The 11,089-nt window shown below is 40.6% G+C and overlaps 1 protein-coding gene across 1 annotated transcript in view; it reads right to left on the bottom strand.

The window, feature by feature from the left end:
- Positions 1-40: 40 nt before the first annotated feature.
- The window catches only part of NPTN (neuroplastin), a 59,115-nt gene continuing 48,066 nt past the window's right edge, over positions 41-11,089 (bottom strand). Inside the window, exons 7-9 of the mRNA XM_052807093.1 lie at positions 2,151-2,172; positions 1,560-1,633; positions 41-1,123 (exon numbers count right to left, since the gene is read on the bottom strand). Coding sequence (XP_052663053.1) covers positions 1,573-1,633; positions 2,151-2,172 — 83 coding nt within the window. The 3' untranslated portion in view covers positions 41-1,123; positions 1,560-1,572. The remainder of the gene's footprint in view (positions 1,124-1,559; positions 1,634-2,150; positions 2,173-11,089) is intronic.

Raw genomic sequence — 11,089 nt, 5'->3', positions numbered from 1 at the left:
CAAGCTTAAGTGTGATTAAATATTTGAAGAAGTCTCACGCTGTTTTTTGTCAGTGTTTTATTTTTAAAAACAGGTGAATCCACTTTTTATACATCATTGCACTTCAACAAATACACAGAACACAAGTTCATGCATCTACAGTTACGCACATCATGAGAACCCTGTTAGGTCTATTTCTACAATCTTTAAATCATGAGAAATTACAGTGTCAAACTAAGGAGTATAACTAGTTGCATAGAATATCACCATGCTGTAACATTTCATCATTTAAACAAAAAAAAAAAAAAAAAGAAAATTATAAAAGTTTGCCTGAATTGAATGTACAAGAATATGTTGAACACATCAGTGCAAAAGGATTTGAGAATTTACATGAGTTAACAAAAAAAAAAATCACTTAAAAAGCAATCATATATATATATTTATAAACTGAAGTTTTGTTTTTGTTTTCAAACTGCATTCCACCACCACCATGTCAGGCCATTCCAGCTTTTGAAGTCTGATTATAGGACACCCGAGTCTCTCTATATAGGTTAAGCCCTTAAGATAATTTCAATTTATATTACTTCTCTAAGTACCAGAACAGTATAATTCTCTCATCTTTCAGACATACAGTAAGGAATGAATATCAGCAGCTTAAAAATGAAACACAATTACTGTATTTTAGTTTTCCCCCTCCCCCCAAATATAAATATATACTGTATATATTTTTAAGTTTTGCTGTACTTTACAAAAAGTATCACTAGATGGCAGCAGTGCGTCTTAGAGCTTTGCCAATTTAACAGCTACAGGAAGTAAAAAATGGCGCATGCGTGAATCGACTTACTACTTCTAATGTTTAAATAGATTAAGGAAAAAAAAAAAAAAAGCAACATTCACAGCACATCAAGCCCAAAATAGTTTACACCTTCTACACTGAAGCATTATTAAAATTTATCTGGCTAGGTCATCCTTGCAGGAGAGGCTAAATAAGGCATGCTTTAGACAGTCATATTGTTGCCCACTTGAAAAGGAGGAGGGGAAAAAAAAAAAAAAAATCAGACAGAACTGGAGTTCTAGAACCAAGAGTTCCAACCCTTAAATTTAGCAGGTCATATTGCCATCAGTCTCTCAGAAACTTAAAGCTCTAAAAAAGAAATGAGAAAAGGTGCTAGTCAATGCCTGGCAGCATTTTCAACATCATGTGCCATAACAACGTGCAATCAAAGCGCTTAACATCTGTTTTTTTTTTGTCTTAAACGAAGATAAAGGCTTCCCAACCAAGGTTAGCTTCTAGATTTTAAGATTGAATGAGGAAAGGTTTGGGGTTTTTTTTATTAGCAAGAGTAGTGATTATATGGAGTTCGACAGCTACTGGATCATTAACTACCTGCATATTTTATGAAAAAAATCTTGTGCTAACCCCCAGTGCTCTCTGAAGCATGGCAGGAAGGCTAGTGCCATCCTCTGAGCAGCTGGTAACTTTTTAATACATGGAACGAGTTACGCTTAGGCACCCCAACCACTACAGAAAAAGGAGGACTTTAGCCTGACCATTTGAGATGTGTGCAAGTCATACTTACATGATAAGCATTTTTAATTTGTGTTTCTCTGGCGTAAGTTTTTATCTTTATGATTGTTTGTAGAATTGGTTTTCCTGGAGAAAGAAAGAATAAAACAATGCACCAAAATCAGTCACAAGCATAGAAAAAAATGTCTTTGTACATAACAAACAGCATTTCATTCTTCCTCCTCCTAAGTGGCTAAGGGCAACACAACTTCTAGACTTTGTATCTTGCCACCTTCTTGCCCAGTGCAATTCACCTCCTACATCTGTCAGTTTGCTTCCTAGTTTTACTGCTTCCTTTTTACAACTGAAGCAGCTTTTTTTTTTTTTTTTGCTTATGATATTTGTAAAAAGTGTATGAAATTGGCTACACCAGGCAGTCAGGAAGACCACGTGTGGCTTCAGCACAAGTATTTGTTTCGAACTCCTCCAGCAGTATTTGTTTTTCTAGCAAGGACCTCACAGATACCAACGCTAACAAACAACAAACCAAAGGCTCCATTACCATTAGTAATGTCGCACGTAATATCAACCTGATGTACTGCAACCTCTCATAAACCCTCAGATTATTAAGCGCAGTAATTTTTTTTTCTTAAAATGCACTTACATTGGCCCAGCTGGTTCATCATCTGCAGCAAGAATTCCGATGCAATCCAGGGAAAGACAAGGAAAGGAAAGAAAAAGAGAGTCAGTCTTTGCACCATACACCGGCTGAACTGCAAACAGCAAACCAATCTATCTACAGCGTTAAAGGCCATTCCACTTGGTAGTGCAAAGATTCATGGAGTTATTTTTCTGGATTCAAGTTTTAATGGCAGGTATGTTGCTTCGATGGTTTTAGTTAACACTTTGAATGCTTGTCATGAAGAACTGCAACTGTAGCGGACAGATTGTTGCAATATGGTCAGACTCATCTTGTCCCCAAGTTCCAGTGGTTCAATCTCATAAAAAATAGATGAGAAGACAAACCAACGTTTCAGTTGTAAAATCCTGCTGGTTGTTTTCTTGCATTGATTCTTTTTTTTTTTTAATATACATATATTTTTTAAGCTGTTCTTCAGCTGCTGATGGGTAATTACTGGTATATACACAACAGAGCATATACACCGTATACTCATCTTCCCTCATGGATGACATGACCTCTACATATTCCATTTTTCTCAATGTCTAATTAGAATGGACCAGGTTAGGAGGAGGTTGAAGGTGCAATACTTGAATGAAGTACCCAAACGTAGTCCTTGGGCAGCAGCAGGCATTGTGTGTGTGCCTGACAGAGCCCAGGGCTCAAAATGCCAGGGAAAGTTAGGGGTGTTGTAATACCTCCAGACACAACAGACTTCAGCTACAGAAGACTGACAGCATTGTTCCGCCTGTGTCTCTTGGCAAAACTATTCTCTTTTAAGAATTGGAAAAAAAAATCTGCCAATGAGTAATGTTTCGCATTCGCTCTTTCGTGACCAATTGAACGTTTTTTTTTTTAATTATGAAACACCTTATTTTGCTCCCAAGCTGCAGTACAGAAGACAGAATTGCATTTAAACAGCACTACAAAAATCAATCCAGAAAGTTAATGCTCCTGTAGAAGTATTTTGGGGGAACCAATTCAGTACCTGATGTTTTTGGCACTCGACAGTTGCCGTTTCCACCTCACGCTGGAGGGATTTTTCACTGAAGTCTTTAAGAAACTCTCAGCAGGATTCCACAAGGGTGCTTAGTGCACATGAAGCAGTTATGGAAATTACAGTCTTAACAGTGTAGGCATCCGCATGAGCACACGCTAGGAGTAATGTCAGTCAAAGGGGACATTACTCCACCTGTACCTTGAAGGCAACGGATAGGCAAAGCCACCGCTAGCACAGACAGTGACCGGAACAAAAAAATACTTCAAAAAAATAAAGAACTAACCACAAACCAAGAGCTTTACAGCCAAAATAACACACTAGCGACACACCAGTGTCCACAGAAGTCCATTACCAGCAACAGTACACTATCGGACAAGATACAGAGAGAACTAGGACTAGTAAGGACAACCAGACATCAATGTGCTGTTGTATATACAGTGGAGATATACAGAGACACATCAGGTACTGAAACACAAAGCACAGTAAGTCTAGAACTTCCTTCCACAAGCATCTTTTGATTCACAAAAGATCTTAAAGCAGGCTGCGCTTTGCACTCCACACGCTGGCTGGGAAGAGCCTCAGACAGACAGCAAGCCCTTCGTTCCCCCCACCCCCAGATCAGTACTGCTACCGATGCCATTCTGCTTTAAGACTCTCTTATCTCAGCTTTCTAACAAGCATAATTGACATCTTTGAGAGTTTGTTTGGCTGGACTTCAGAAATATCAGACTGCACCATTAAGATACAAGCTCTCTCGCTATAAAAGAACCATTTTTCTTTCTCTGTTAAAATATTTAGATGCCTATTTCAGATAAGTAGTTTTGTGTGTTTAAAAAAAACCCCAAAACCCAACAAAGCTTCACATTTATAAAGGCTGCCATCAGGTGTTTTCCTAACAAAGATCCAACAAAAATGCCTATTAGAATACTTAAGCTTATATGGTGGATCACCACCACTCGCCCCTTTCCCATCTATAACCGAAACGAAGATAAAATAAGACTGAGGAAAATTTCTCTGCGCGTTACTATCCTGGTCAGCCATTTAACTGCTGGAAAAGCATCCCCAGTACAGTACAGACAAAGACTGAAACCTCAGTGAAATCAGGGGGCAACAGAACAACAGAAAAATAAGTACAAAATTAGACTAAAGAAAGATTAAAAACAGCAAACTGAAATCCAAATTAGTTGTGAACGTGAATGAAGAAGTTTTAAGAAAAAGTGTTAACATTATGACTTGTGCATTGTATAGACTGAAGCGGAGATTAAACAAACTCCAAAGCATGCAGATCTCTCACTTACCACCATTTTTTTAAGGGTATGATGCAATTGAAGGGGAAAAAAAAAAAAAGTCATAGTAACTGACAAATATCAATATAACTCAAAACCTTTATGCCAGAAGACCTGCTCTAGTAACTGATTGTCTCTAATAGTATGTACAACCTATGGCCATAGAGAACATCCTCCCAGTATACTGCTTCATTCCATTCTGCACCCATGGGGCTCCCGAAATGCTGCCAGGTGAGCTGTAATTTTATAATTGACCACACTAAACCCCTCCTTTTGCAGGTACTTCCTTTTGAATTTGGAGGGGATCTGCAGACTCCAAAACCCCCATTGTTTATATAATACAAGATTTAAAAAAAAAACACAACAAAAAAAAACAAAAAAAACCCCAAAAAACCCAACCAGCCAAGCCTTTCTTGTGGGTATAGTGATCATCTGCTTAGTGTTGCCCTGAAACAGCACATTTCTGAACTGAAAGGTTAGAATTGCTGCTGTCCTTAATGCATCGTGTAACATGTGTAATCAATTCTTCCAGGCAAAAATATATGGACATTAAAATTGCAAGATGATGACAAACTGATTTGCTTTAGCTCCTCCACTTCTATTAACTGTCTGGGAATGTAACCCATGCTTTGGCAGTCTGAGAAGGGTGGTGGTGGTGGTGGTGTTTTGTGCCCGCTCTCCCCCTTTCAGCCTTATAAATTTAGGCATTTTAGATGTTACTCAGTTTCTTTTACCTCCTTTGCAAAGCTACAGTATTTATTTTTAACATCAAATTAATCTTGTGTAGCCTGTTATGACTGCTGGAAGTTAAAAATGAAACACTAATGGGTACTTCCAGCACTAAGTTTCAAATTTTTGCATGTGAAGGGACTCTACATTTCTGCTTGTGCTTTAAAACTTGCAAAGAAATCTACACAGAGAGGAGTCGACACCAGCAGCTTCAACAATGGTTCTTACACTGGCACGTGGCAACCCTCAGACCTGCCTTTACAGATCAGTAGTGAATGGGAGCATTATTAAAACGAAACTCATGTTCAGTTTCTGTTCACATGCTCAAAAGGAAAAGCCAGCGTCTGTGGCAGCTTTGGGGTCCTGTCTTAAATCTTCTAAGGTCTGCAAAGCAATTTGTTGGAACTATTACAGAGACGACTGGGGAATTTTTGTATTGAAAAGCTAGGTTAAGATTTTGCTTTCTGGGAAGAGAAAATTTGACAGTAGCTTGAAAACTTCTGAGAAGAACATTTATAAGAATTTAGATGTTTGCCCAAGTTGGAAAAAACATTTTTTTTTCAAAATTTTTCAGTTCTTAACTCGTAAAACATTTGGAAGGCTCCACATCAAGCACTCAAAGCAGTCCACAGTCACGCAGGACCGTGATGCTTTCTCACAAGGTAGCTGTTCACAGGGACACAAGCGTTACAACCTGCATTAACCACTTAGGGCTTTGGTTGCATGCAAAGACTCAAAGGTGGCATTTACCACCACCATGCACGTCGGGTTTGGAGCAACGCTCTTCTCTTTGGCTTCATTAACAGGAACATATTGTGGGAGGAGGGGGAAGAAGAGGTGAATGGAGACCCTAGTCTTGCTCTATGAAGCGAACCAATAAAAATAAAGCAGTTGCTCTGAAATGGAAGGAAGGCACAAGTGTATCGGCAACAGACTCTCTGGCAAAGATTACTTACATCAGACTGGAAGAATTCTGATCCTACAATAGCATCTAACAAATTAGTATATAAAGGCCCGGAGGAGCCAGGCTATTTGATTACCACTGTGATACAGCGATGCTTGCTGTTGGGTATAGTTGATAACTACATGGTTTCGCAATGTGCCTGTCTGACAATCTTCTCCCCTTGATGAATTTTAAGTGTGGGAGAGAAAGGTGTGGGTAACAGAAAAAAAAAATCCAAAAATTAAGTTGGTACAAGGTAAACCATTTCAGTGAAAACATTTTGTTCTTTAAATTACTTACAGTAACAGCAGGAACAGGGAAAGTCAAGAAAAAAAAAAAAGAGTATTAGAAAGAATGTGGGGATATGGATGGAGCTTCTGCAGAGCCAGAGCAGAAAAACATTTATGGAAAGTCTTTGTATTAAGCTGAGAAATGAGAAGGGAAGAATGAAAAAGGACATGTTATATATAACCCAGTCACCTCATGGTTTTGAACTAAAGATCATGTAGAATATGGATTTTAAAGTAAAAACTGTTTACATTCCTACGGGGGAATGTAGCCAAGAAGTTTTTACTTTCTACTTACCCCAGCACACACCCTTTAAAACAGCATCTTTACTAATTTTAGGCGCTATGATCCAACAACAACAGAATAGACACTTTCTTTAGGAATCTTTGATATACTACATTCAGGTCACAATGGCTGATCACTACGTCTGTCAAAAATAAGCAGCTTAAGCTATACCACAGAGGAATATAAAGCTATTTGCTTCCTTTTATTGTCAAGGGAAGTCCGAGCAACTTGCATTCTGAGCAAAATGCATCAGCAGTCCCCTGCTGAAACTGTTTCCCATTGTACATGCAGCGATGTGCCAGCGTCTCTGGCCTCAACATGCCACGTACATGCAGCTTTCATCACCAAAAGCCACTGGAAGCTGCACGTTATTCACCCACTCTTGATTTTACAAAACCTAGCCACTCTCTGGAAAGGGCATGCGATCCGTATATTGCTTTACCACGTGTAAAGCAAGTCAAAACTCTCATTTCGAAAGGATGCAGAAATTCAAGTGCAACCTGCCCTCCCTTCCGCCTCCCAGCACATAATTTGGATGCAACAGGGATCGCACCTGCAGGCAGGTTATTGGAGGTACTCACTGCAGTCACCTCGCCTTCCCAGGAGGGCGAGAATGCCCCTAATCCACAGGCACGACAGCAAGAACCCACAGTGGGGATCCGCTAATGCCATCCTTGCACCATTTCTGGTGGAAATACAAATTTCACGGGTGCCAAGTTCCTTTTTCTGCTATACAGCAGCAGGAAAAAAAAAAAAAACCCACCAAAAAACAAATTCACTCACAAATCTGAATTATGTGAAGGAGGAAATACTAGCAAAGTTGCTACTGAGCAGCCCTGTTCCGTGGCATAAAAAGCAATTCAACTAAACACAAAAAGCAAGGTCCATGCAAAAAAAATTGCAGTCAGGAAATGCCAAAGTTAAAGGAGTGTCCTTGCTCTTCCAGCATGGCAGCACTTCTAGACAGAGGTAACACCTTTCATAAGGCCAGCGAACACATTGGATAAATGTATTGTAACACACAGCCCTTTATCCCCCCCGAACTCTGAAACCTAAGTGCCCTCACTCCACAGCTAAACAGTAAACTGAGAAGAACTGCTCCAAATTTAACCAGGTATCTGTCACTCTACCCATCTGCCAAGAGATGAGGTAGTTGGCACACTGAGACAGGTAATTTTTAGCCTGTGGAACACGGAGATGAGAGAAAGGGAATTAATTCAATTGGCTTTGTTTTGCCTGGCCAGGTAGAGTTCCCAAGTGCTCTGGAAAGCATCGCAGACACCTTCCAGGACAGAGATAATGTTTCTCTCCAAACAGTCACATTCCCCACTAGCAACTGGGTGCTTTTGTTTAGCATCAGTTATCAAAAGTCCTTTTTGGCACTTCTTTGTTTGGCCTCACCAAAATGGTACGGCCCTCAAGCCTTGGTTTTTTAAGGCTGATGCAGCTGTAAGACCACTGACTTTTCCATGAAGTTCTTACAAATATCCTCTTGTGCGTATACAAGTGCACTGCAAACACAAACACCGAAATTACTGATCTGGTTTGTCAAAGGGTTATATATACTTCTGAGGTTTGCCTGAGAAACATCATATTCCTGTAAAAACAGTTCTTCATCAGTCAGGGTGGAGTGGGGGGACCCTCAGGATTTTCTGCCTCAGTACCTTATGCTACATTGAATTGGAGGATTCTCTGGAGATGTGGAAATGCTAAATAAATAGTTCAATACAGTTCTCAAAAAAGAACAGCAAGATGAGCAGTTTCTGGAAGGTGGCACCTCAGCGAAGGCAAGCTAGTACAGCTGCAAAAGGCAAAAGGACTCAAATTAAGTGTGCCTGTTAGTAGTGGAGTCTGGAGCAACCCTGCTCCAGCTTTCAGCTTGGGCCGATTCTGTCTGAGGGGATGAAGTCAGCACACTCCAAAGGGCTGCCTGTAACTTGTGTAGGCTTAACTAAGCCAGCCCTAGAAACTATGTCACCTGGGTACTGCACGAGGTGAGAGCTCAGCGTGGGCACCAGCATCTCCCAGCAAGACGCAAGATAAATGCAGCTCAACTGCATTTCATCCTACGCTGTTACCAGTCAGGCTCTGCACGGGCTGCAGGTGTACTTCCAGACTGTCGATTTAACAGTTCCTTCAGCTCCAGAAAGGCTTTGATATTTCTGTATACAGGGGAAGCTACCATGTTTAGCATCACTGTTTTTCTCCCAAACTTTAAGAAATCCTTGAAGTGTCCTGAATAGGTCACCTTTACACTAGGTCTATGCAGAAATCCTCACTCCTAAGATCCCTTCAACAGGGCAGACATTAGCCACTACATCAGAGGATTCTCAAGGGAAAAGAAAGCCTGACTGAACATGGGAGACACCGCTTCCTAAGGTGGGATCTATGGCACCCCGAAGCATTGCAGAGGGGTGAGACTACAGGTACAAAGCTTGCACCCCAACATTTAGGCTGTTTACTGGTAGGAGACACCTTATCTGCAGGAATAGACAGCCTGCAGCAGGAGGACGTGCCAAGCCAAATGACAACAATCCACTAGGCAGCAGTCCAAAGAAAGATGCCAAATGGCTATCCATCCTCAAACGTGGCTGGGGGGTTTTTTTGGCTGCTTTTAGCTGCTACTCCAGAGCAAAGGCAGAACATCAGAGAAATCTGGTGACTAAGGAATGTCCAGAGTAATTCCACCATGGGAAGACGGGGACTAGGGTGATGGTGGGGAATATGAAAGAATCTCAGTGTCTAAGGAAAAATTTGGAGTGGTCCAAGGGCAAGATTCACACCCCAGCAAGAAGGGCCATCAGTGAGTTTATCTGCTGATGAGACTACCAGTTTTTTCCCGTTAGCAAGGAGGCACCAACAGTTCAATCATTTTTTGCTGCAGCAGCTTCACATGAAGATCTGGCATAACCACAGCCCTTGTCCTTAAAGCTTAACACATTGAAACCTATACTAAAAAAAAAATATTCAGAAAACCAGCTGATAGTTGAGAGAGATCACAGTTGTTGCCAAATAATATTTATATTAAGTAATATGGTGTTTAGACTAATATCTGCATGAGTTGCTGGCTCAGCTCTAGGCTCATTGATGTTACCCGCTACAGCTCACTGCAGCATGTGGAGGTGGACGTATGATTTTGGAAGCAGAGAGTTTAAATTCCAAATAAGCATGCTGTTGCATTAAAACATTAACTTTGGCATTTCATAACAATGTATTTAAAATAATAAAATTAAGAATAACCTAGAGTAAAACATCCAAGTGTGGAAATCAGCAGACTACTGATTTCTCACATATGCATTTGTCAAATGCCCCTGCTTCTAGGTGTTTCCCACCACGATATCACGGAAAGCTTCAAATGCCATTACAGAAAATGCAAGAGTATCCAAGGGAATGTAGGACTCAAGTCGGCCTTTAGTTGAGAAGACGTTATGCCGACTGTGTCTCTTCATCCAGGCAAACCCAATATGCAGATATTGACTGTGATATTCAGTACTGGATTTTGTCCTCCAAGAAAGCGGACAGGGAAAACATTTGTCCACCACAGAGGTGCATCACTCTCCAGGACTCAAGCTCAGCTGCCTTTTAAAGTAACAGCAGACCAAGCAAGCAAATTTAGGAACCTCAGTTACTTGGCTCATCATCTTGGACACCTCCATCAGAGATGATGAGCGTGGATCCCTCAGGCATCTGAAGAGCAGCCAGACTAGCCAGGAAAACTTCAGCCCTTGAAACAAACAGGTAGTGAACTCTTCACCTCCAATGTGTGCTTAATCGCACTAACATGGTGGTTGCACTGCAATCTGGTCAAGTCAAAGCCAATTTCTATTGGATTAAGTCCATTAGAGGCTGCTTTCAACAAATATTTACACATCAAATTACAATCTCATATCTTGTTTCGGTCCTTGTGAAACTTCATCAAATGAAATTCTGAAAGACAGGGAACTATGAACAGCCACCAAAGAGGCGAGTGTCTCCCCGGCCATCCCGACATCAAAGTTAGGCCAACGTGGCATAGCAATATGGGACATGTGCAAGAGAACGTTTAAATGGTCTTTTTCGAAGTTTTCTGGGCTGGTTGAGAGCCACTTTGAGGACAAACTGCTGGCAGTATAAACCCCTTAGCAACCGTGAAGCTGTTAGTTATGCAGAGGAACATGCACAGTTTATATTTTGTTGTCTACAAACCTAGACCAGTCTCAATGCATGCTCTATAAGCAGTTAGTAAATGATACTCAAGTGGTTAAGATCAAAAGCTAGTTTCCTCTAGGTATGCACTATTTAAGACAGTTTTGATCTGCTACAGAAGTGACCCAAGCCTCAGCCATTCTCAAAGTATTAACATTTATTACTTGTTTTGTAAGATTATTTTTTTTCATTCTCTGAAACATAGCTC

The sequence above is a fragment of the Harpia harpyja genome, chromosome 14 (genome assembly GCF_026419915.1).
Source record: "Harpia harpyja isolate bHarHar1 chromosome 14, bHarHar1 primary haplotype, whole genome shotgun sequence".
Taxonomy (NCBI): Eukaryota; Metazoa; Chordata; class Aves; order Accipitriformes; family Accipitridae; genus Harpia; species Harpia harpyja.
The sequence above is the reverse complement of the archived record's forward strand: the minus strand, read 5'-3'. Positions and strand labels throughout refer to the sequence as shown.